Source organism: Varroa destructor, unplaced genomic scaffold, assembly GCF_002443255.2.
Source record: "Varroa destructor unplaced genomic scaffold, Vdes_3.0 BEIS01000003.1, whole genome shotgun sequence".
NCBI lineage: Eukaryota > Metazoa > Arthropoda > Arachnida > Mesostigmata > Varroidae > Varroa > Varroa destructor.
In genome coordinates, this window is record NW_019211456.1 from 50,084,615 (window position 1) to 50,112,424 (window position 27,810).

The 27,810-nt window shown below is 39.7% G+C and overlaps 1 protein-coding gene and 1 long non-coding RNA gene across 7 annotated transcripts in view; one reads left to right on the top strand and one right to left on the bottom strand.

Moving 5' to 3' along the window:
- The window catches only part of LOC111247711 (corticotropin-releasing hormone receptor 1-like), a 75,546-nt gene that overhangs the window by 33,853 nt on the left and 13,883 nt on the right, over positions 1-27,810 (top strand). For 4 of the 6 annotated variants that reach the window (XM_086984996.1, XM_022798967.2, XM_022798968.2 and 1 more), the window contains exons 2-10: positions 1,811-1,954; positions 5,358-5,443; positions 12,974-13,089; positions 15,265-15,409; positions 16,347-16,506; positions 17,149-17,282; positions 20,931-21,013; positions 21,331-21,469; positions 26,841-26,882. In XM_086984996.1, coding sequence (XP_086841122.1) covers positions 1,811-1,954; positions 5,358-5,443; positions 12,974-13,089; positions 15,265-15,409; positions 16,347-16,506; positions 17,149-17,282; positions 20,931-21,013; positions 21,331-21,469; positions 26,841-26,882 — 1,049 coding nt within the window. The remainder of the gene's footprint in view (positions 1-1,810; positions 1,955-5,357; positions 5,444-12,973; positions 13,090-15,264; positions 15,410-16,346; positions 16,507-17,148; positions 17,283-20,930; positions 21,014-21,330; positions 21,470-26,840; positions 26,883-27,810) is intronic. The other 2 variants (XM_022798969.2, XM_086984997.1) reach the window with 2 other exon arrangements.
- Positions 17,232-27,810, bottom strand: part of LOC147757090 (uncharacterized) — a 36,641-nt gene continuing 26,062 nt past the window's right edge. The window contains exon 3 of the long non-coding RNA XR_015324821.1: positions 17,232-17,292. This is a non-coding gene — a long non-coding RNA (uncharacterized LOC147757090). The remainder of the gene's footprint in view (positions 17,293-27,810) is intronic.

The window sequence follows — 27,810 nt, forward strand, 5'->3', positions numbered from 1 at the left end:
AACAGATTTCGCGCGAAGGTGCACGCTCGTTGATTCTTGACTCGGATAGGGGAACAGACGTTCGAATGACTCGATGTCCAAATGTAGTAGACACAAATGGATGCGTAACAAAGAGGGGGCGTCTACGTTCACAAAAAAAAGTGGCTCGGGGGATTCTTCTCTGTCGCCTCATTGATGTAGATTCGTTTCATATGAGCGTAAACTAAATGTGATAAATGCAAACGCTACAAGATGTTCCTTACTGTTATAAAATTACATACTCATCGTTAGACGCCGTATAGTGTCACCTAAATATGACCCAGAGAGCAATCGTGTACGATATCGCTAGATGTCTTATACCCATTATATGCCGTAAATATATAAAATAAATGCCGTAAATATATATGCTATAAAAAGCGGAAAGAATTTCCATTTATCGAACACTGAGCGGACCTCAACAAATGAACACAGATGAATTCTGCTTCAGCTTTTTATCTTTCATGTCCATCGTGTTACAATGCGCTCAAAAGGTCAAATAAGTAAGGTATAGCCTAACAGTTAATAGACCTATAGGGAACTAATATCTGAGATTTTCAGCTGTCGTTCGCTGCGCCAGCAAGTTCATACTACAATTCAAAGTACGGCCTATAATCGTAGTTTTCCTACCATTCAGATAACGAATAACGTGTGTGATTATAGATAAAATGAAAAAAATTAACATTGATGACTATAAAAATCAGTTAACGAACTTCATTGTCGCCACTAAATCGCGTGAGATGAGACTCTGGTCTGGACTCTGGAGAAACGGGTCTAGAAAAACGTTTTTCGAAAATTTGTCGGAGCCATTTTGTCAGCTTTCGCGTTTGTTTTGCTAAGGGAAATAGTGTATACCTGTTAGCGAAAGATATCAAACTCCTATTTAACACTGAATTTTTTATACAGTTAGGACTCCCAATGTAAACTTCTGTAAACTATGAATAATCACAAAACTAACATACATGTAAAAATTTTTTATAGCTAAACAAAATGTAATGAAAAAAAATTTAGGTTGTTTATGACTCATATTATATTCAGTAAATAGGTAGAGCTAAAATACAATAGGTCGAAATTCTGCTTTTTGTACTCTGTTTCTGCTTCCGAGCGTATGTGAACGAATCTTTAGGTCAATCTCGCGATGGAACACGCCACGATTTTCCCAACCAATGTCGCTTCGTAACTGCATCGGAACTCATAAAAATAAGGGCCATAATCAGTAGGCTCGCTTTTTTAATGCCGAGGATTGTGCAGGACATGAAAAGAGCATTATAAGAGGCTTCCGCAGAGCAAATAATAGTTAAGAATACTTACCCTTGCAGTGCTTTCTCCGAAGTTCAGAACGTGAAGCTAGCGTTGACAGGACAGATCGGCCTGCCACAGCTATACCATAAGGCCATTTTAGAGCGTTGGTTCAAGACGAAGCGCCGGGACCACTAGCCCAATCTCTGATTAGCAAAATTTCGGGTGATACAGGGCCAAACCACGTGATGCGTTTTGAATAAGAAAAAAAAGGCATATTCGCGTTGTATAAAAGGAGCAAAAAGTATCAGGGACATCTTTTGGCGTAAGATAGAGTGTTAGCAGCGTGATGTTTAAAGAAAGCAATATTTTTCCGAATGAAAATGCATTACGTATAGTTGTCGAGTTAAATTATAGCCTAAATATTATATCAACTTTATGTTATTGGCTTCGGAGCTTTATTAAGTAGCACTAAGTTCTGCCATCGACCAGTGTGATATTGTTAGAAATTAAATTCTAGCGGTTAATTTTTCATGACAATTCGGATTGATTACAGCTGGCTCTGGTTTAGCATGGTGTCCGATAGTCTGGGACGGCATCTCCTGCTGGCCGCCAGTACCGGTAGGCGAATCTGCTGAGAAACCTTGTAAGCCTCTGCTCGCTAATATTGGAAGAACGCACCATATCTATGACCACACAGGTAAATAGTACATACTTTTATCTCTAATCTGCCTTACGTAATTCGGTCTCGATCGCACCATATAACGTTTCGAAAGCCATTCAAACGAGGAATGATCTACGAAGCGCCTATGGTATAAATTCCAAGTGCGGTCTATTTCCAGCTTATCCTAGCGCGATATTTGTGCGCCTACTAAAGCAACTCCCACGCGAATTAAGCGTAAAAAAGCACAACGTAGACAATCCGTGTACTGATAATTACGAAAACATATGTTATATATTGATTTGGGACTCTGTCAGGAATGCTGTTTCGTACTTTGGCCGACTAGATCATTGTATGGTAACACTAACAACTTCTCTAGCTGCTCACTGTAAAATAGGATTGTTATAAACGGTTACTAGTACTCCCTGAAAATGTGACGCATTTGTTTTGTACACTTCAATTATAGGCATAATAATAATAATAATAATAGAAGTCATAAAGCTTTCTTTTTTTATAATTGAGCTCTATGTGTCCTGAGTTGTCTAAGTAGATATTGGCATCTAAATGATGATAACCTAGTTCGTTTCAAAGGAGTAGTTACAGATTTCAACTTAAAACTCTAAACAGAAAACGTATTTCAAAAATCCATCCTGTGGTATATATATATATATCTATGCAACATGTTTGATGCACGTAGTGATAACGCGCCCGGTTACGGGGAAACGTTGGTGGCACCTTTTTCATTCAGTAAAATGTAGAGATTGCTGGCTAGATCTACGCCGGAGACCTGTTAAGTTTAGTAAAGACGGCGAAAGTTGCTAACCCGGCAAAGTGGACAAAAATCGCTTTTGTGACAACTACTTGCCACAATCTGTGCCAGCCTCTTCTAGAAAATGATCATCTTAACGATTTACTTGAAAATTATTTGCAAAGTTCACGACAACTTACATTACGATATACGGTCTATGTCCCATCCAAGACAATGTTACGTTCCAGTATGCCGTTCGAACCACTTGGAAGTGGTACTATGTTACAGAAGCAGGCAGAACACTACGGGTATGGCCAAAACCAATCGATCGTCTTTAGTTGAACTTTCATCGTATAGAAGCTGACTGTAAGAATGAATATCGGAAAAACCGCGTTTATAAGGCTTCTTTGAAAACGGTTGCGTAAGACCCTTTTCAGCTGCCTCCGTTAACTGTGAAATCTCTGTTATATATATATATATATTTGTACGACTAAAATACTGAAAGATTTTACAAAACAAACAAGAAAAGAAAAAGTTTACCTGTCAGGGCAGTGAGGGTTATTAATTTCGTCTGAGCCATTTCCGGTGTTGGATTCAATGAACAAAAGCTGGGCTAGGGAAATCCGTTGGAAGTGGGGTACGGAAACGACGACTGCTAATAAATGAATTAGTTTTTTTTTGCGTTAAATTCACATTATAAACCTCGTATTGAGAAGATGGCTGACTAAACGACCACTATATTACAGTTTAGGTAACGCTAACAAAAATTAAACATTCTTTTACGGCACATCGTCTTGGCCCACATTTGATTTTGCAAACTTTCCTTCTTATACAAAAATGGGCACAATATTTAAGGTTTTTTTTTTTATTATACATAAAAGTATATAGGACGATGCCAACCTCTAAATACTTAAATATCAGATGGAATTATCCATACGGTAGAAATTAGCAGAACGATAAATGTAAGGAACATTTTTTTCTCTCAATTGCCCTGTTTGAATATCAGAAATCATTTAGAATAGAAAAACATTTTTATTAACTGAAGTAATTTTGGTCGCACGTTATATGATAACACGTCACATTGGCTCTGTGAATTATAGTTGAAAAAACCCAGCAACATCACTATCATGGCTCCCAGATTCAAAACCCAAAAAGCTGGCTCAATAGTTGATCCATATGATGGCTGAGGTAAAAGCGTTCAGTTTAACGTACATTACGAGCACACATTATATGTTTTCCCCTTTGAGCTTTGATTGACGGCAATCGACCTGCTGTGCAAAGCGGTGCCAGAAGCACATTGTTCCAAGCCATACTTCCAGAGTAGCTAAACTCACTAATCTTGACATATCGCTACGCGGCAGATCGGCTATGGCCAGGATGGCAACAAAACCCTGCTGCTCGACGGTCTTCAAACACAGAACAGTTTTACCAAATAAAACGATACAATCATCTTCATTATCATATTGTTGCATAATTGAAAACCCATTCTTCCTGTGTTCCACTTTTACTCTTTTTTTCTGTAATACATTAAGCAGCATTGTCCTCGAATAAGAATACCGCGTATATGGACATTGATTGAAAACGAATGACGGGTTTTATCTATTAAATGCTGACTTTCTGTCATTGTGACCGTTGTTCAGCTTCCGTATCAGCTCTAGAAGCGCGGCGTTATTTCCGCGCACTTTAACCATTCGAGAGGCGCTGTTTATTGCCTGCGCTGTAAAGTAAAAACACGACGACGGCAACCGCAAGAACTATAAAACATCTCACACCCGGAAAGAAGTGGGGTAATTAGTGCTAGAAGGCCCACATTGTGGCTATAGCGTGCCTCTAATTAATCAGGATCAGCGGCTGGATGGATGGGTTCAAACCTCTGAATGAGCAACGATTCGAGTCCCCTTTGTGACGCTTTATATGCTCATTTTGTTCGCATGGACCTGAACACAGCTTGAACATAAATGTACATTTAGGTGAAGGTAACCAATGCTTAAAGTCTAAATATACATTCGAGTTGAATTTCTTGGGAATAAACAGGAGCTCTGACGTACTATTAAATGAGCTGTTGAGTCTGTAATAAAACTAGACGAATAGTTAGATGATTTTTACTAGATCCTTTATAGCCGATTTTTTTTTAGCCCGGAGCCCGATGCTGAAACATCGCAACAATAAACTAAACGCAGTTCACACCTGACCCACAGTTAGGTAATAAATAGAAAGTAATTTTCGTTCCGCTCCCTGTTTATTGTCTGTTTGAGGCCAGCCACGTAGAAGTGTGGATTCCGGCAGTTATATGCCATATGCAAATCGGTCTTGGAAGTTTATATATACATGTGTGACCGTTGGCAGCTTCCACATATCAGTGAAGCAGCTGGCACTCTGCGGCCTGGTTGTGAGAAAGCGCGTATAGTCAGCTATGGCTACGATCGTGTTCGACTTGAAGCGAAGTCCCCCCGACATTTGCAATCAGGACTTTTTGATAAAACGAGGCTTTTATTTTAGGAAATAATAGGAAATTTTTCACTTGGATTGAGATCGATTAAATCGTAAACGATTCCCGGCGCGGCAATTCGAACTTCATTGAAGTATTTTATACATCATATAAGTTACTAATGGATAGAATTCAAGACGGCCAACATCGTCTGCTAGTGCGTTAAATCAACGGGCTTTATTTTTGTCGTTTTCTATGTGTTTCAGATGCCCATGCTTATCGTGTCTGTGGGCAAAATGGCCGTTGGATGGAGAATCAGACCAACTACAATGCGTGCGTAGCACTGATCAATGTATGTCTTTTTCAATAAGTTTACTAGGAAACTGGATTAGGAAAATGATGCTAATAGTTTGTCGTCATAGTTCCTTGCTTGTAGCGAATCATAGATCAGCTACTATCATTTGAGGGTATATTTCTGTGTTGTAGTGGTATACATATAGAGCGTTCCCTCTAACTAAAACCAACTTTCTGATCCGACTGAGGAGGTTATCAGAATTAAATCATCTCTTACTAGCTTTATGTAATAATGTTCGAAGAGGACATACAATAGGATTCGGGGAATCATAAGGTAGTGGCATATACACACAAAGTTCATTTTGCGTAAGAAACGAATAGGAAATACTAAAAAAAATTCGTAAAAAAAATTATATAACAAAGATTGACAACGTTAGCCCTATCTAGCCCAATGGTTGCCTGACAGCACCGACGTTAGAGACTAACATCATGTTAGATTCCAGCATCGATGTTGAAACTGTACAGCGGTGCAATAGTTAGGCATTTACTCACTAAGTTCAAAAACGCTTGGAAACAAGCATCGTATTTTGTTTCACTCTAGGAGCCATCTGATTCAAGCAATTTAAAGCAACTTAAAGATGGAAAGTTTCTACAATCAGAATGTATACTAGCCATGATCTTATTATTTTCACTATAATCTACAGATGAATATGCTTACAGACACGTTTGGATATCGTCGTTCGTTTTATTAATATTGTATTATACATCTTTTAATAATAGTATATATAAGAAGTAAACGTTATTTTATTGGTTTAATTTCTTTCAAAGCTTTTGTGAGCAGGACTGCTTACCCTAGGGAATCTATTTTTCCTTTTAATCGTTTACCTTCCGCTTTTCATTCTAACGAATTTCTCTGAAACAACAGGATACTTGAATACTTTTATTAGTACATATATATTATATGTACCGAGAAGCGACTGGCATAGTACCAGGACACTGGTACAAGATTTAGAGGCTACCTTATTATATTATAGTACAGTTTATCACAGTTCGAAAAGCAGGTATTTAGTGCATCTTACCCGTAACCGTCTTTCGTTCGATCGTTAGGAATTTCGTAGTTGGTACTAGCGGTTCACGGTGTAGGATATGCCCCTTTTAACATCTCGTTTTTCTGAGACAAACAATAGCACGCTGACTAATCGCGAAGGTCTGTTTTACTCAACTAAGGACACCTCAGCAGGCTTCGTCGGACAGTGGAACATTATTTAACAAGTTGAAAAATATCTCGACAGTTTCATAGTTATGAGGCCAAGCAGCCACCCCAGAAGCCCTGACGGGGGAGAAATTTCTCATATGATTTTGGCTTCGGCGCGGGTACCACGTGGTATCGACAAGGGACCAAACAATGAAAAAAAAAAACTTAGATTTGGGAAACACAGTCTATCTCAGGACAACCGTCGTCCCGGTTGGAGAAGGTGGTTGCTTAGCAGTGATATAATTTTTTTCTCGTATAGTTATACGAGTCGTGTGTACTATACACTACAACATACACGAAAAAGACTTAAGAAGATTACATTAATGTCTTTAGCTTAGCATTCTGATGGGACGACTAATCGGATCATTTCTTCATTGTTTTGGGTAGTAGTCAAACAGTGCATACATCCGCGGTGACTAGAATAAACTATAATGGTCCATTGAACCGCTTTCCGTCGCATGGATTGTACTTGTCGAATTTATTTTTTCATGTTTCCAGGCACGATGCTTCCGTCACTAGGCATTATTTCGAATTACTTGCTTACAGTATGGAACGAAGAGTGTCTACGCCGAAACACACGTTATATTGGTCTAGTTGAGTTTGTATGAACTCAACTTTTTAGTTTTCAAACATCTTGTAAATGATAATAGCGACATCACATCTGTAGTAAACTTCCGCGCATCTAGAACACCTACGCTCGTCGTCAGCTTCGTGGATGGCCTGTTCCCTTCAGGGTCCGTTTTAGAATCCGTGCGCAACAAAGCCAGTTGTTTGTACATCGCGTCAATGCAGCTAACTAGTCCCTTTCTGTTCGCAGTTCCTAACGACACTAGAATCGAAAAGTGTCCGTTGATATCCACGAATATTTGCCCCTAGTTCCTAAAATTCGTCTTAAAGGCCTCTTTTGCCAGAAGCTTAAAGGGGTGACGCAGGCCTTCGGATAGTAAATTATGACCTCTGGTCGGCTATAAGATAAGCAAGGCGATTATATGAGTAACTTCAGCGTTCTCTTGAGGAAGGAGGTTTTGGCGTGACTTAACTGTTCAACGCTCTTCGCTTAAGATCTTCCAAATGGCGTGGATCCTATACGTTGCGATGTGATTTATCTTGATGTCAAATAAGTCAAGATCGGTTGCAACTTTGTGACCGCCGCGTAAAGTCGGCCAGAGCTTAACACGTGAGACCTGTTCGGCCCATATATCATCAAGTAATCCACACACAGGACGACTTTGACTAACTTTTTCGGTACCCTTATTCGATCCAAGGGGCTTTTTAGTAAAATGTAAATTAGGAATGGGTTTAAGTTGTCCCCGTGGGTTAGACCAATCGTTCGTGTTAAGAGCGCGAGTTAGGCCACTTAATCTCTAACATTTTAATAAAAAAAAATTTTTTAGAGAGCTGCACCGAGAAAACTGAGCGCGTACCTAAAGACATTCATTTCGGCCACCTTGCCATACCGCGTACAGAGAATTGTGTAGTGTGGTCCTCTCGCGCCAGCCATTAGGACAGTGCATGCCTTTCTGTAAAGTATTCTCTTTGGAACCTATGTTTACTACGTTAGGATAGGATTCGGTTTCGTAGTCAGTAGGCCGGGGAGCAGCTTATAACAAACGCTTTTGTCCTTGATCTTTAACCACGATAACGGCGTTGTTGCATTTCTTTTCTCTTAGGGATCAAGTAACTGCTAAGCGTCGCGGGGCAAACCGCCGAGCTGCAGTGGTGTGTTAGCCACGTGTATGGCTAACGTAGTGTATCGGTGATCATGCGGGCCCCTAGCCGTTCAAGGTATTTTGGCCGTAGTCATTGAGAACGAAAACTGAAGCGCAGAACGTATTCTAGCCAGAGGCCTGATACCCACCTAAGCCCTCCGAGCAAAGCAGCAAGCATTAAACTACCAGCTTTTGGAAGGATAAAGGGGCCGAGCAATGACCTGAAAAATTCCGTAAACGCATTTCAAAAGCTTGTCCATATCTAAACAATGGAGCTTGGAATTTGACAGTCCACACAGGTACAACTTGGACAGTGAGGTCTTCTGGTACGGGTACGTGAGCTTGAATACTTGCAGTCTCTGGAAATAAATGATTTCTAGTCTTAGCCATCCCTGGCTACATTCGTTGCAAGTATATGGTAAACTAAACTCCCTGTTTGCCCCAGGAAGGCCAGTATTGAGATCATATTGAAGCACTTAGCAACCGTAATCCGTAAGCGTGTATTGAAGGCCCGTAATGTGGCTCGAATTTGGCTGGTTTAAAGTAATGCCTGATGGCTTAAGATCCGCACGCAACATACAAAGAAGCACCTTTTTGTAATCAAAGCAGGCCTTGAAATCGATGGATATGGTAAGCTCCATATATGACTCTTCAGGGCTGGACAATGCATAAAGCAGACATGTGGTAGGTCGAACAGACTAGCTGTCTAAATCTTTAGTACGAAAATTCATGGATCTTTTTTTAGGTCTCTCAGAAAAGGAGCACTAAAGTTGCTGCCATTTTGCAGTTTTATGGTGCCATTCCTAGCTTGAAGTTTGGCGTTGCTGCATACTTTATGATTGTTCTCGCGAGCGGCAGCGCTGACTGGAGGCGACGCGTGCTAAAACCGGCTCTCCTGTCGTCGGTGATACCAGAGTCTGCTTTACGAAATCCTGGGCCATCGGCTCATCGTTACGAAGCTGACCCGGCTTTTGAAACGTTCAGCTCGGAAAATCCCGTTGAGCCTACTGAGTTAGCTGTTCAAGCCTTCTCAAGCTGTGGCCGTTGTTAACCTTCAACTGAACACTGTCTGACTCCTCTCCACCCGGTTGTCAGAATTCCCATTCCTGCAGAAGGCTCTATCCTTCTGGCAATATTATAGCCAATCTTTGGCCACCTAACCTTTACAGATGTACCGTCCATTCTTGCCGATTGGTCACTGTGACATGAAGAGCGGACGAGTCGAAAGTTCTGCATTTTGTTGATCGCTTCCTTCGTAGTAATCCAATTTAAGACTTTGCAATCGTCGGTAAAAGAATTCATGTGAGCTCGAAGAACGCCTTTTTAGACAGTGTGAAAGAAAATCGAAGGTTTGGCATATCCCTTGGGTTCTGTTCTAATCACTGCTGTGGTGACAGAGTAGTTGTTTGCTGGACTTAGGGACATATTCATTTCGGAATGAGCACCTTTTATTCGAGCCGGAAATCAGCTGTCTGAAGCAATGCTAACACAGTCCACCGTACAATAGTCATCCCCGTGGTAAGTTAATGAATAATGTATGTGCCTGCTAATCTTTACGATATCGAGACATCGAACCCGAGCATGTCGTTCGACTATGCCTTCGAACTATGCCTGACGGTGGTACTGGACCTATAAATAAAAACACAGAGGGTGCAGTAGTCGAAACTTATATTTCGATTTGAAACCGGTTTATATTTTTTTTGCTAAAGTCAGTCAAACGTCTGTACCAAAGGCGAAATTGAAGGTATTGACTGGCAAGTGAAAGGATCTCGAGCTGACCTTATCCACAAAATTCCAGCAGACTTGTTACAGGTACTTCGAAGCAGTCAGATAGCTCAAACCGTGTATCAAGATTATGTATGGTGTCATATCCTTTAGTTCAAATTGAAAATGACGGTGTCTTGAAAATCGAACTTCTAATATAAAGAGAAATATAGTTCGAAAACAGTTGCTGTTACTTAGATCATGTCACGCTTGTTTATTTTAGGAAAGCAATCAATGTGTAAGTGACTTTCAACCTCGCTCACTTTCTGACAATGATCTACAATCTTCTACTGTGATCAAATATGAGAAAGACCTGTCATAGCTTTGCCGATATGAAGTACATCGTGCTTGCCTGAGTTGCGGCTCATTTGGCCAATTATATATCATCCGCAGCATTTGTTCTCCAAAAGCAGGTTTTATCAAAAGCACCTGTGCCGAAACCATCAAGTGCCTGCCATACAATACGACTATTTCAGTTTAAAACATAGCTCTTATGAGCTTCTGACATGCTTCTTATATTTTAAAAAAAAAAAAAAAAAAAAGTGGCTGTTCTGCATTCTTAAATAGCTTCAATCACAAAGTATCTATCTGTCTTTGATCCTTTTCTGAGGAAAATCTACTGGTAACAGAAAGGTTAGTCGGAAGAACAACCTCTGGTTTGTTCACTGCTTCAGAGATGATTCCGTTGTGGCTCGAACCGCATTTTTTTTAGAAAAAAAATGCAATTGCTACAAATATAAGTATTCGGGATTTTCTTAAACCAAGTGAAACCTAGGTCATACTTTTGCGAGATAATTACCATGCTTATTGGAATCACTTGGAATGAATAACTTCAAGCAAGTTTTAAAGCTCGAATCCAAATTTTTTGTGTGAGCCATATTTGAGCGGAACTCCAAACAGTCTCGTAATAAATAAATGTTTTTCCGCATTTCTATTTAAAAATATTTAAAAAATGTAACATATTTTTTCGGGAGATGGATAAGTTCTGAATCAGGATATGGTGAGCCACAACAAACTGGCAACGGTCGCTTCTTTTGACTGATAGGGTTTAGAGTTTTGAGGTGTGGAGGTGTTTTGAAACGATTTCCACTAACACTCTGCCCACACGGGGTTGTCTGTACTGCTCTAAAGATGGACTATTAGATCAAACAATCTAGGAAATGATTTACTGAAGAAAAGCTTAGAAGGCGGTACATCAAGGCAGACGCCTTGTCCCGTGTACCGTCTTTCATTTTTTATTATCAGTCGCACATATGGTTGGATGATCTCTTCCTGAAGCTGGGTCGCCGAATTGTCATCGGATTTAAACGACTTTAATAACTCCAATAGCTATTCCCCTTACGTGCCTCGCTCAGAACATAATCGTGACCCCTTTGAAGGCGATGGCTTGTTTATTCAGTTTGTCACATCTGACATTATTAGGCATATATTGTAGGCATGTAAGCTTTATAACAAAGAGAAGCTACGTGTCAGGCGTATGACAAAATCCACATTCAACTATAACAAAATATTCTATAAGAGAATTACCAGTTATCAGAAGGCTGCTTTAGTTTACCAAGCTAAAAGTTACGTAAAGTGATAAAGTACGTATATTTGAGTTTCTGTTTGATCGATAGTAGTTAGGCTTAGTTCACTATCAGCTCCAATCGGGTAAATCGAAATTCTGAAAATTCTGGAAAGGATCTGGTCGCTTTTGCTACAGCCTGGATTTTTCTCTCCGCTAAAGGTCATATCTAAGTCGCCAGGTAAATTTACAAGCGTTGGCAGCGTTCGAGAACCGACATAATTTTTGACCAACCAAATAGAAATTATCTTTAGAAAAAAAAGAAGAATTTTTAGAAAATTAGAATCGGATTCATTGTTTCTTCAGAAACAGTATCAATTTAGCCTCAGAGGACTTGAAGAACGCATAAGTAACATGGCTCACAAGCCATCTTTACCCGCATATAATTTAATTATGTAACATTGTTGAATACAAGATGTCATCAAGTTGCTTATAACAATTTGATCTAACTAGATCAAATGTAAGTACCATAACTAAACGTTTCTTGGTGATCGTAAATCGACGATTCCTGATGAACGGGTCACGAGGCGACTTATGGTAGGCCTGATCAGGGTTTGTTCAGAGTGAATTAGATAAGAAATTGAAAAAAAGGACCGAAAGAACCCACGATCTCTCTGAACAAATTTAGTGAAGACCTTATACAGCGACGTTACTTTGGTATAATTTTTAACACCTATTCAGCGTCCCTGAGTGTTTGGGTGTACTACCGTACACCCGTTAAAAATTTCATTTATCTTTACATTTATTTTTCAAAAATTTTTACATTTATTAGTGGTCCAAACATAGGTTTCTATAAAAATACGTCCAGTAAAAAGGCTTTCAAATGTTATTAAAATTATTGTGATTATTAAAATAACAACAATTTTTGCCATAAATAAAGTATATCTAGACACAAAAGATGAGCGCCGTTGTCAACAGGCCCTACGACATAGGTAGAATTTGTTGCCTTCACAACGATAAGGTTTACCTATCTTTGGGTTTCTCCCGCAAAATGCAACATTATTAAAACATAACGTGATGTTGTTTGTGACTTTATGGTCAATTGGTGATAAAGAATTAATTTTATGTTAGCCGAATAATTCAAGCACTCGGGTAAATCGTTCTCCGTCTCATCGAGCGAGCTGAACTCCTTCTACAATATCTAGCGGAGAGGCTCTGATGTTCTCCGGCAGAGGTCGCTTGGTTGTTTTTAAATATACTCTAATAAAAATCGTTAGAATTAAGCAATTCGAACATCTATCCTATTTGTTATATATTTCTAATTTTAAGACCTTTAATTCGTCTGTTGGGTTTCAGCCATCGGCGGTGTCGCCGCCATCACTCGCTATGACTGTGACGGGTATTCTTCTTGTATTTTCTTGTATTTCATTGATATTCCTCACCGCTACAGCTTTCATATTTACGCATTTCAGGTAGGGTAATCTTTGAAGAATATTTGAGTCGGTAAGAACCAAGCACCTAGTGAATTATTAGAAAGTTAAGTAAAATTAGTAAATAAAAAGTAGATAAGATATGTCTATTAGCTATCCACTATATATCAAAGTGTTTCAGACGTGTAAATTATTACACATAGGGAATATGCTATGCAAACTGGGAACTTCTTAACCACTGCCGTAAATACCGAACCCGTGTAGGCATCAAGGTTCCTGCCTAAACGCATTGAGGCCCTTGCTTTGAGAGCTGCGATAAATTCACAGATATTAGTGAGACATAAGAACGTCCTGTCGCAGGATGCTCCATTAGTGTGTGGCACATCTAAGTCATCACTTAGATTATAATTCAAAATTGCGTCTACTAAAAGGTACTAATTAGTCAAGTGAAAATCCAGCAAAGGCCATAAAAGTCTAGAAAACTAGTAGATGCTTTGTACTGCAATTACACGGCATATAGTTTTTCAAAGCTACCCAAAATTTTATGGCACCAAAAAACTCGTCTGTGGACAGCGTACGATGTCAAATTTCAAAACGTTTAATGCATTATACATAACTTACCATTAAAACAGTCTTTGTGAGGCATTGTCTTCAGATCACATCTTATAAACCAATAACAATGGTCTTCTCAACACTCAAATGCTTTATTATGTCAAGATAGGATCAGAAGTCTGGCTGCGAACTTGTTACTCGCGCCAGGTATGCAAAAAAGCTGATTACATTATAAAATAACCAGGGGATGACTGTCGGATCACTAGTCAGTTTCTTCTTCCAGATCAGGTAGCTTTGTTGGTCCAAGCGGCTAGGTCTAGTACCTGTTCAGTCACACGTGACCCCGTTCTGTTCCTGTGCTTTCATATTCTTCATTGCTTTCGAAATCAGTAGATATCACATGGCATCAATGCCGCTATGCTTTGGGCCCGTAAACTTAACACCAATGAATAAATAGCTGACAACGAAGTTCCAAAAAGAAAAAGTCGAAGACCTTTATTAAGCAACGGTGCGTTACCTGACATTTGCTGTAATTAATGCTTGAGATGTCATTTCAGTATTTGGTAGAAAGGACATAATAGATATCGAACACATCCTCCTCAAGTACGTTTTAATGGCTTTTGCAGAAGTAGGCTAACATCTTTTCAAAGCACATTAACGATTGCTTATCCAAGCAAGCATGTATTTCTGAAAGCGACCGTTGTCCCTTGGATACTTTCATTCGACCTGGTCACCCATGTGCAGACTTGTACGTGCCGCACGTTAGAACACCATGTTCATCTAATCAATCTTGTTATTCTTTTTTTCTGCCTGGGTATGTTATATAATAATTACGTATTTTTCAACTTCGCTAAGCAATTGTTGCTGATGAAGCCACAGGGTTTTGCAGTATACATACCCAAAATTTGATTTTTTTGGGTTTATTTTTTCCCCAACATTTCCTCAAACCCGATATCGTGCTGCTGCTGTTAGAGTTTTATCTAAATATTTATTATGGGTGCGGGTACAGGTTTAATTAAAAAAAAATCCGTTGTTGGAATAACTCCTTGCGGAGAGCAGTGTTTCGTCCTGTTAGATAAAAAAAAAAAAAAAAGGTAACCCAAATATCTATAAACGACGTTTGCACCTAATTTGGTATGCTCTCTTTGGGATTAGTCTATTTACATGATTCCATTGAAATGTACGCCGAAGTAGGAGTTGAATCTAGATAGTTCTGGTGTTTCTTTAATTATTAAAGCCAATGGTGATTTATATTAATGCAAAGATTCTAGGACAACCCGGATAGCTCATTTCCTTCCTGGTTTTATTGAACGGACGTGGGCCTATAAGATCACGGCAAAAGTAGCAGGCCTGATAATCGCCTGAGATGATACTGCCATCAAAAACCCTAGGTGTCAATTTTTATATTCCATCCCATCATAAAGGATAATAATCTTGAAGACCGAAAGCTAAACCAAACACTATAACGAATCATAGTACAGAGATCGAGTCTATTATAATTCTGTACATTGTTCTATTAATGTATTATAATCGAAAACATTTGTGCCATCGAGAACGAACTTCCGCTTTTTTGAGGATGTTTCCATCAACTTTATATAGCAAACATGGACCTTACTAGTGATTTCTCACTTCATACTTGTACGTTCTTTTTGGCCTGTATATCAGATCCTTACATTGCAGTCGTACGCGGGTTCATTTAAATCTTGTCGTGTCTCTGATGATAAATTCAGTCATGCTAATTTCGCTATCGATGCCTATCGCCCTGAACTCGACTGATGAAGAGGACGCTGGAGCACTCATCCGACAAATTGTGAGCTAGTAATTTTTTCTTCTTCAAATACTATACACTTTGTTTGAATATTAAAAAAAAATCATTGAAATAGGATTTCGCGTTCGGTATTTTCCTTCTCAAACTTATCTGTTTTAATTAGTTTTATTTGATAGTACAATATTGATCTAGGAAAAGTGTGCCTTGAAAGGCACACTTTTCTTAGATCAATATTGTGCTGTAGGACCCTATACGACTGACGTTTTGAGGATCATCGAAGCGGACTCACTCATATTCTAAACTGTACATTTATTTCTTGTGAGACTAACATATGCATCATGATCTAGTCACTTCGAGGACGCCAATAGCCCGTACATCTTCATTCGAGGTAGCCTAGATCATCATACGGTAACGCACAGATCAAGCTTCTGCGTTTCCACTTGCTAGCATTGAAAAAAAAAATGTTTATTTTGGTGTTGCTCGATTTAAGTGATGGCTCGTTTAGTCTAGGCTCAATGTTCTTCGTTGGAGCCCCGCAATTTGATTCAACGTCCACTGAGCGTTAGTTTGAACGTAATATAATGTATTAGATGCAGATTGTATTTATCGCCATTAGCCATCAATCTTAATCTAAAACTACCTGTCGTTGAAAATGCTTCACGATCAGCATCATTGTCCCCAACAGAGAAAAGAGAAAGCACCATACCGACAGAAGTGTAAGCTGGCATACGTATCATCTTCAATTATACGGAACGGTTTCTTTTCATGCAAATGAAAAATGCTGCAAGAAGAAAGTTCCATTAAAAGCTAGCCGTGTTTATTGTTTGTTTGCAAGCCTGCTTGCATTTACGGTGCCTGTTTCTTTCTAGCATATCATTGTTGTCATTCAAAATGAATAAATGAATTTGATTGATTGATTGATTGATTGATTGTTATTTCATTCATTTTGTTCCTGATGAGATACCTTCATGATACATAGCCATGGTTATGCAAAGCTATCCTCGTGTTCAAGATGTACTCATCGTCGTCATCGATCAACTGGATGTTCGTCGAGGGACTTCTGCTTCATTCACGAATTACTACCTCGATCTTTCAAACTAAGCCCGCGCCCTTTAAATTGTACCACTTCATTGGATGGGGTGCGTAATAATAATAGGAATATTATGTAATAACTTGTTGTCTGACTTAGAATGGCTTCAACGTGATAGTTTTAAGCGAATCCGATTTTTAGTTACATCAAATTTTGCCCGCAATTGCAAAACCCGCAATGGGTTATAAAGAAAATGAGATTTATATATATATATATGTTTTTTGTGGATATAAGGGATAGCTTAGTCGAAAGCTGGTCCAAGCTTGTTCAAGTTAAAATCTATATTACGGGTCGCATGAAGATGCTGTGAACAAATCGCATATAGCAATTAAATTCTTCGATAGGCTATTTGTTAGATTTCCAGAGGATCTGTACTTTCTATGTTATGTTAATGTTTATGCAAGTGTCTGTTTGGTAACTTTGGCAATACATATACATAAGAACTTTGTCTCAGCGAGGTCCTACATGTCTACCCTATAACCCAGTAGGGCCAGATGGTTTTGCGTGCATAACAGGGGGGATATACCGGATAGATGGACAAGCCACAAGCATGCCGTCTTAAACCCAGTTAATCTCGAATACAATAAAAAAAAAGGGACGAATTAATTGAATAACTGCTACGCTAACGGCCGACAGCCAGTAACAGAGTGACAGGAATAAGGCATCCATTCAAATACGAATCTACGAGCAGGAGTTCCCTTGGCTTTCTGCATCCCGTGGGCAATCCAGATGGAAGAGGCAATGGGCTCCTCCACTTGTTGGGAGGGTTACGTCTATTCGTCCTGGCTGTGGTTGATCATCGCTCCACGACTCGTTGCAGTCATTGTGAGTACGGCTATAATAGACATAACAATTATTTGTTGTGTATATTAAGTTGAGAAAAGTGTTAATCTAGATTTTTTTCACCCTGTTTTTCCGTTAGTAGTCGTTTGCTTGATAGACCCAGGCTGCAAATTTCGAATCTCGCACACCTACCGACACCACTTTGATTCAGCACGTGATTTCAGCTGTACCAACATGAAACGAGAACACGCTGTGGAATTCAAGCTAGATGGGCTATTGTTTGTCGGTAGGACTCTGGAGAAATCTAGTTGATTGTACGTCGCCCGTTATAGCCATAGGTCGGCATAGTCAGCCGATACCGACACGGACTTACGAGTGAACGTAATGCAAATACCATGTGTAAAAACAGATAAATCACATATTTTTCCTATAATTTCCAAATTGAAAGTCAAAAACCAAACATCTATTGCGCTATTAGGCAAAGCAAGCGAACTTGCAAAACCGCTACCAAATATAGAAAACGCCCCGTATTTATTTGGTGTATTTTCATGAAGTTGAATCGGTTTTATTATATATTATGAGTCCCATAATAGTTGTCTTGTTTTGTGAATAATTTATTGAAGACAATTACGTTAACGACAGTGCTGCAGGCTAATTGAAGAAGTTGGTAAGTAAGTTTTGAGAAGATTTGAAGGCTAGATTGGAATGATCTGGTTCAAAATCTAGCACGGCTGGTAGAGCGATTGGCGTTTCTCGTCGAACCCTATGACATTGAACATAGTAGACTTTGAAATAAATCTAAATGTAGGTACAACGACTTTTGCCAACTGATTTATGGGCGCCAATTTAGCGGATTTTACAGCCGCAGCGAAGAACTTAAGCAATTTGTTTGAGGTGGAGACTTACTGGCGTGGCTCGTTTGAATAGGTTGAATAACAACTATCGGAAGGCTCGATCAATAGCAAGGCTTGCCCCTCTTACAATTCAAATCACCTAAAGCGTCATTTAGTACCTGTGATTTTCACTGCAAGAGACCTAAGCAGAGATATAGGAAACAGGCGATGTTATAATTAAACCGTTCATCAATATACTTTGCTTTCAAAGTTCGAACTTCAAACATAGTAGCACAAAAGTGTCATTCCGTCACGGCTGTCCTTTCGCCAGTACTCATGACAGGGTAATGTTTTAAATATGATCAACTTGTTGTTATTAATGGCTCCTTTTACATCACATGTTCACATTTACACGCGTCACACGAATTATAGTAGACGTTTACTCATGTAGACGCACACAAACGGCAGCAAGGGATTGCAGGAATGGTGGTATACGGGTCGACCATTTAGTGCCAATGGCAGTGGTACGTGTTCAAAGGACGGCCTAAGCGGATTTGTTCCGCTCTCCAAACTAGGGGAACTACATGTCGAGGTGCCTGAAGAGATCAGATTATTAAGACGAAGTCACTGGTTGAAGCGTTTTCGGCCATTTGCGGACACACATACTAGATCGTGCTTGGATTTCGAATACCGAATTTGCCTTGCTGGCCTCCTTACTGAATTGATCGATTATTGGTTCCGCCCAAGCATTTGCTTTAATGCGACACTAACAATCATTCCCATTTCGTCACACGGTGCAGGGAGGCCGTGTTCGCAGATTTCGAGCCCCAATGAGACGAAAAATTGTTTCGGCCAAAGTTACTTCTACGGACAGGTTACAGTTCTGTAGCCGTTTGCAGATTGTGATCGATGATTGCAAATTTATCAGAGCGTTATTTCTGCACGCCTCGAAATGAGCTTCTTATGTTTACACAGATGGCACGTAAAAGGACAACAACAAACACTCTGAGACATTTGTTAATTGCAAAATTGACTCGTATTTTTGAAAATCATAAGGAAAGACCAATTAACTTAAAGTCCACAATAGGTCAAGAAGTTTAAAATACTCACGTGTCACGATTGTTTGCGCGCAGCTGTTGGTCTTGTTGCCAGACAAGTATCCCTTAATAGTTTGTCTAACTTAAGCTGCTTTTTGCACTACTGCGACGTATCCGAGTTACGCAACGTAACGTTGTCACTCGGTCGCATCCTTGGCTTCAAAATAGTGATCCCGATCGTGACCAGTTTAACGCCTGATATAAGGCATAAATTACAATGGAGCGTATTAAAAATCATAGTGGTATTGGCAAGTAGGGTGCCAGGGTCGCGGGCACGAGATTTCGGACCCGACCCCCCGCCGCTGATTCATTCGAATTATTTGAACTCTTAATATCAGCTTGTCCGTTCGGTTATCTAACAAAATCAACTAAGCTTATTTATCAGTACTAGTCTCACTTGAATACCTGTTCATCCTATGTCGAAATTGATCCTCTCAACGCTCACTCAGCCATTCGAATGTCAATAGTATCTCGTTTATACATTTCTCAATTTCGTTAAAGGCTACGTGTTTCGTTAGCTGTTGTTTACCGTAACGAAAGTAAAATGAAATCAAGGACAGCTTTTTGTGGCCTCATGCCTGATACGGTTAGCTCCCAGTATGAAATATCTACTATTGAACAGATTAATATCAGCAGCGTAAACAGAGGCTTTAGACGGAGAATTATCGTATAAGTACTCCAGCTCCATGATCTCGAGGCTATTTGTAACTTCAGTTAGAACGCCAGTCAGTTTTATGATGCTAGCGTTGTTTTGAGGGAAAATGGCGTTCATTCAAATGGTGCCTGTCTCCTATATACAAACGGCTATGAATTACTGTGTTCTCGCCACGTAATGGCGATCTTAGAATTAACGCCGATGTAGTAATTTCTGCAAATTTCAATTTGCCAGTACAATAGTGCCATAGTTCAATATGCCGCTATCCTATTACACGAATGTTCTGCTGGCATCTCGGCACAAATGGAGACAACCAAATCCCATAAGAATATGACGTCGTGCGTTCGGCAAGGGGTCCTTTTCAAGTCGCTAGGCCACACAAAATGGCTGACTCGGTCATTTATGAATATATTTGCTGTGCCTCGTTGAATATTACTGATGATACGTCCTGCCCTGACCTAAACAATTTACTTGTCTAGCGTAAATATCCGAGAAAATGACTAATTAGCGTGTTATTAATTCATTGGATAGAAACATTTCTGCATTGTATTATGTAGTACTATTAAAGATGCCATTTGTCTCAAAAACCTTTCCGATCACAGCTCTCCACCATCTGTGGCAGGTTCCAATACCATTTGATATAACTGCATCAAAACTTGTCCATAGAAAGGGTTCGACCACATTGTCGATCGACGTATATGCCTAAAGCCTTCCTGTTCTAGCTTTCTCCGGATGACTGACTCTGGTCGATTAATCAGACGTTTCTCTAATAGACACGTGTTCTGACATGTCAACTTCAACCATGTTCCATCAGTTTTTAGGAGTCAAATTTACACCGCAAATTACGGTACAGTTGTTCGCGGTTTTCAAGATGGTAGTATGTATCAGCTCCCTAAGTCACACTGGAAGTCTCTACCGAATTATTCATTAACTACATAAAAGCAAGTAAAGATAATTCTGCAGAGAAGATTTTTTGATAAACAATCTGTCCCTATTAAGGACACCCGTTAGAGTTCTATATTGTTTTATTGTGTTGTACTTGTTTCCCTTGTTCGTTTGTTACATATAAAAAATATTGATTGGAAAATATTATGTTTGTTTACAGGTTAATTTTATATTTCTTGTGAACATTATTCGCATACTCGTGACACGAGTAAAGGCTGTCTCCGTAGAAAACACGCAGTTCAAGTAAGTTGTCCTAGGCCGAAAACCTGTTTATCGTCTGTTCCTGCCTCGTTGAGATAGGTCGTATTAGCGAATGTGTTGCCATTCGATTTGGCAGACAATACATTTCAGTCTATTCTAACATAAGCGATAGGAGGAGGTTCTGCATAAAGAATTCTACAATCGTAAGCTTCGAAGCATCATTGCCTAGCTCATTTAGCTCAAAAGAGCCATAGCTTTTATTCGGCGGATATGATGGCCTGTGACCCCACAGAACTGTCGGGCTAGTTCTTTGGTTTGCGGTTGGCGATTCGACCTAACCTGCATAGGTTCGACTCTAGGAAGGCGACCAAGGCGACGGTCCTGCTCTTCCCACTGCTCGGGCTCACACATCTCCTCTTCTGCATCAATCCACAAGAAGCGGAACCCAGACTCAGAAACATGTACATGCTGACCAACAGCATTCTTCAGTCGTCGCAGGTCAGTATAATTTACGTAATTGCCATTCAAATTTACGTTACTTTTACTCTATATTATTTATTGTTACTATATCTGTTTATTAGATAATAGTCGGACAAACATGCGTAGCGTTATTTGCGTTTTGCACACAGATTGCAATATCTGATGTTGTTTTATTACAGTCACTAGCTATTAGATAAGCATGTTAGCGTCTGCCGATTTTACACATCTGCTTGGTAAAGTACAACCTAGACGGACACCTTTAGACCAAGGTTTGGTGAGCTTGTAATGTGACTTTTTCAGAAAGTGAAACTAAGACTCTCGATCAATAATACTAATCCAAAGACACTAGCCCATCCCGATAAATTGCCGTCTCTAGCCCCTGATCCATTTTGTCGTTTTGTTAGGCCTTTTAGGATTGTTTTCAGTTAGTCCTACCATCAAGAGTGGTTTCGTTGCATTCTCGGTCACGGTCATACGAGACAAAAGCCGGATAATAAATTACCTCCAGAAGCTGACCGAATGCTAATACATGCCGGCCGTTGAAATGATAGGACGCATAATCATCTGGGGTTTAACGCTAAGCTCTACGTGTAGATGAATCCTACCGTTCTCGGCTAATACGTCGCTTCCTTGTAGTTGAAATAACTTCTCTATAATATAACTCTTCTAATAATCTTCTTTATATAGCATAATCGTTACATTCTTGCTTGCTAGCTTAACATACGCCCTCGTATGCAACGCAGACTTGGGAATACATTTTAAATTAAATTAATTAAATTAAATTAAAGAAGTTTATGCAACAAGTTGCCTATCGTGTTACAATACTGAAGTGTATTACATTGAGTGTGACAGCATGTTTCAATTTGTGCAGCAAAATAATGACTCCAACAGAGTAATATGTATCCTTGACCACTTGGAATAACTGCAAGTTCCGTGCAATAGTCGGTAAATACCTGTATGCTATTGGACGAACGAACTGCGACGGTTGCCACAACTATACGATACAAATTGTGTCTTTTTATTGAAAAATAAATTGTATATTGATAGAACTATTTTTTTTTAACATTTCTATAGCGCGGAATATCCTTTAACTTATTATCTCGAGAACTGAGTGAAAATCAGCGCCCACAGGCGTATTCTACCTGACTGTTGCCAACAGATTGTTCTTGAAAAAAAGAGCAAGCGTTGTTTGGAGGATCTAAATAAAAATGTGATTGATGGCTACCTTTTGCAGGTGAAGTAATCATTCAAATGGAGCAAACTTGGTGCTTTTAGGTTGGTTCTCAGAAAAATCGAAATGTTTGGAAGCTCCGGAACACCATATGCATTTTGATCGTTTCGGGTCATTTCTTGAAACACGCAGCTTAAGGCTGTTATCTTTCTATTGCTGGTCGACGCCTGCATTCGAACGAAACCCAAGAGGTAACTTGGTCGTTCTATTGAGAGTAAGCAGATCCGACCGCCACTTTTTTGTACTTAACATTTCACCAAGAACTAAAATGTCGACGATTTTACCGTCTTTGATTTGCGAGCTTGAGGTAGTTGCTCTAAAAATACTTGGTGCATTCTCTGCAATTCTCGCTGTCACACCCATGGTTTTATTCATGATGTTGATGCATCTCAATTTGTTGGTCTGATTTACCGTTCATAAGGCAGAGAGTTTCCATACACTCTGTTGCTCGGTAGTCAATCTCATCACGACACTGACTTTCCTTTAGAAGTTCGACTATCGATATATTTTCGAAGAACCTAACCAGCGACAGCGTAGAGCTCTGAAATCAAGATCACGCTCCGTCCGATGGAACAAGCATTCGTGCTCAAATACCGACAGCAGATAGACCTCGATGTCCAACTATGCAACCTATCGAACGCTCCGTAGCAACAAGCCTCTGGAACGTACTTACAAAGTTCGCTTTGTATCTGGCGCAGTGAATGCTGCAGTTTATGCGCAGTATCTAGTTAAAGCTCTCTAACTGACGGTACAGCCTTCCTGTCCACCTTGAAATCGTAGGTTGGAATCCAGCTACATTTGCAGCGATGCCCGGAGGGCCCAGGTGGCCGTCAGGCTTATAGCCGATGTACAAATCGAGTTCTATTTTTAAGCTTTCGCTTTTAAGACGATCTATCTAAAAACGTACGCGTCACATAGGCAGTAAAAATACCGCGGATGCCAAGAGACCCGTTTGATCGCCGATGCAGAGCGTCAACCGTACAAGTGACTGGCGCATCATAGTACCTCTATGACTTTCCCTATTAGATCATTAGCCTTCATGAATCATCTTTCAGGAACGTTTGCGTCAAGGAATACGGCGCGACGCGTGGTGCCTTTTTTTGCCATAGTGTAGGGATTTCAATACAACGTGATAGCCTTCATCAAGCCCTTGCAGAATGAGAAATAATGCCGTAAGAACTGAGGTGCTACGGAACAAGAATGCCACCGGTACAGATGAGATTTGTACGAACGTCTCAAGTGTACTGGACGGCACTATTAATTAAATCTTTATACATCGGTACACTCTCAGCCTACGAAGAAGTACTACCCTGCGAGTGATGCTTAGGGGGCAATTCAACCGCGCTTACATTATGGCGCAGAGTAGCAAAGAAAAACATTTGTTTTTCTCTGACCTGCTGACTAAGAGACTGAACAGCTACATAGAAAGTGCACGTGTTAATTCAATGAAGCAGCGTGAATCAGCGTTAAAAGGGTACTGGCGCAACTCGCTACATGCGGTGTTTGCTTACCTAAGGCCGTCTTCGACCCGGTGTTCAGGAACGAGGTAACCGTGACGTTAGCCACGATGTGCGTCCCTATGTACTCAACCTTCTGGCTGCGATTATCTAGGTGAACAGAGTAATCATCGACGACGGAGCGGCCGAACCCCCACCTCTTATTCCCCAGACCTGCCTTAAGGAGGTGACCTAAGTCCACTGTTACTCTTCATCTTATTAAATAGCCTCCTTGATAAAATAAGGAGGCTGAAAAAATCAGCCGAAATAATCTTGTATGCAGATGAATCAGTGATATAAGGACCGAGTAAGTTCCAAAAACGGCTCCACGCGGCAATGACAGATTTGGGGCTGACCGTTAACCCGCTCAGGATGCAGGCGATGAAGTTTAGAAGGACAAGCAGCACAGCGGCCAGTGATACGTTGTACCTTTCAAATTGTTTTTTGCCGGTAAATTTGTGTCCGTGTTCGAAGTTTCTAGTCTCCGCGAACGGCAGAAATTTTATGATGAACGTCGTCAAAGATGCAAAAGAGTATGCAAAAGTATCGGCCTTATGGATGGTCAAATCGCTTCATTTTTCAACCCTTACAACCGTTTTTACTTTGTTCGATCTCAAGCTAGCTCCGATCACGACATACAAGATACAGATTATTTGGGAAGACCTAACAGTGGAAAAGGTCGAACAATTTAGTGTTCGAGCTCACACCTCAAAACCTCCGTTCTAGAAAAAAAAAAGCACTAGAACTGCATATAATGACCCCAAAATATACCCGACTTGCTACTGCTGTCGAACGATCTGTTTGTCGCTTTTAGTTCTCGGTGACAGAAGCCTTCAAGGCGAAGACGGAAATTTTTTTGCTTCGAGTACGTTGAGGAGCAACAAATGAAAAAGATCAGTCGACTGAAACGGCATGCTCAACCGGATTCGCTGTGTTGTGCATGGATTCGACCACGAACCCCACAAGAAGCAAGGTTTCCACGAGTCTAGCGATACATATAGTTCTTCCAGATGCTGTTTCTCTCTAGTACCATATTTCGCACATCTGGCAAATGTCCTAAATAGATTCGATCAGACTCGTATATGGCGGAAAATGTTTCTTCATATTCTCTCCGATATCGCGCTATGGACCTGTAGTTATGAAGTTTTTGACTATTGCCAGCAAAGGTGAATAAGTGGAATCTCACTAACTGTTTAGCTTGTCGGAGTTAACTATGTCGGATGTAATTGATTGAAACCAATGTGACTGGTTCTGGTATTAACTCCGATTTTGTCTATTATCTGTGTATATACAGATTTATTAGTAGACCAGGTAGACTAATATCTATTTATAAGATACTCAAAACATTTCCTTTTTTACCCCAACAGGACCTGCCGTCAGCGACTCCTGGAGTATACTATTACTAGAAAAGTGCCAAACAACATAATAAGTTTCGTAACGATAGGGATTAACTCAGCATCAGGACGCCAGATTCGAAACTAGGCTTCATCCTAGTTCGATTCCCAGTTTAGACCCAGCAATTATTTTAAAAAGTTGGGGTTTTCTGCTTTATGGATGGAGGGAAAAGAGTGATTTTCAAACATGCGACACTGATGTTGTTATTGATAGTATTAAACACATGCACCAGCTGAGCACTAGGCCAAGAAGGCTCGCTGTTGAAGAGCACTTATTTTCTCGTTGCTTATTAAGCATTAAAATACTTTGTTTTTGTTTTATGTTATAAGGATTCGTTCCTATATGTAGTATTCGAAACCATTATGAACCAATCATTTGCGACAGGTTCTATTAGATTTCCATTGCTTATAGAACTGAAAGGAAAATTTTAGCCTCATCAAGTGTTATAGATTATTTATATATATATTTGCGTTGGAATACACTTTGCAGAGTATACACATATAGAAACAGGTATCCTCTGTATATGGTCCTAATAGAACATGTTACATCCATGTTGGTAACTTGATAAACGAAATCTTATCTCGTCAAGTTCTCTTGAAGCGTGTCCTCGACTTCTGCATGAGCAGTATAGTGAGACCTATTATGATGCAGAGAATTACTCACATTAATGCGTTTGAGGATATTAGGGTTGCGTTAGACTCAACGTTGGCAGAAACGCCAATTTTCTTAAAAATAACGTTGTTGAATTCTTATAATTACCTGAGGACACCAAAAACTATGTACTATATATACTCCACTCCATCGAGTTGAAAATAGGCTTAGGTAAATGCGAGTGCACGTCCTACCCATATAGGAATATATATGTATAAACATACATATTTTGCACGTGGACCAAAACCTCTCGACCATAACACGTGTATTATGTGCGGTAACGTGATTTACGTCCGGTATCGCCGTCAGATATTCCATCAGACGGACGGCGTGCTCCCAACACGAAACGATCCGCGGGTTTGAACCTAGGCCACATTGTGCCCCCCAATTACGTTACACGTTAAGCCACTACGGTGTTAATGGCATAAATCATAAGTATTACCTATGGAACAGATTATGTATATCGCTTCTGCAGATCCAGTGGACTGCATGCTAATGGTGCGGAAACCACTTAATACACCTGAAATAGTACATAGCTTAAAAAAATAAAAATTATTCTACATATAGCAGATCATATTTGGCTGTTACCAATAAAAATACGTTCTTTGTATTGCAGGGAATTTTCGTGTCTGTGATCTATTGCTTCATGAACTCGGAGGTAAGGCCGAAAAAGGTATTTGCCTTTAGCTATCAATAGTCTTCTTTAATGGTTTTAGGATCAGCCGTAAAAAGTATAGGCAAAAAAAAAACGCTGTCCAGTTTGGTGGCGCATGTTGATCAGGTACGAGAACAGCTCATTATACCCATCCTAAAACACTATCGCTACTGCAGCACATGTATAGTCTCGTCTTGTAAATCATTCAGACAACAGACAACAACGGGAACGCAATGGTGGACTACATTATAGCAATTTTTTAATGTCTGAATTTAGTGTTTGTCACTATGTTTTTTTTCTAGCTAGATAAACATTATGAATCGTCTCTCTGGAAGGGCTCAGATTTGCTACATATATGGCTTATGTCATGTAATTTTTGTGGATCTATATTTTTATTTTTAATATGTGCGCATGGACTTTTGGGTGTTTTATTCCCTGTCTTTGATTTAATGATAGGGCTAGATATCATAAGATTATAGTTTTTTCTGTTTGTTCGTCAATTTTTTTTTTGACAAAATGAATACGTTGCCAAATCTATGAGCTAGGCAACTGTTGTTTGTGTCAGACATATTGTTATAGCACATATACACGGTTAGGTAGAATAGAAACTGAATCAGAGCCCAAGCCCGATCCCTTTTCAAGAAATGTTAACGATTTTGTGTTATTACAAGACATTTAGGAAGCCTGAGCTCTATTTGTGGCTAATGATATGCCCAAGTAAACGATGTTTCACTTATATATAGATGTATATTATATATTATATAGAAGATATATTATATACACTTATATATATATATATATATATATAAATGACTTAGAAGAATTCATCTTATTGAAGAATTAAAGCTGTTCTTCAAAAGCACCTCCTCTGTGCACTTATCACCAGTATTGTCATCACTGATATGAACGCTTCTATTCCATATGATTGCCA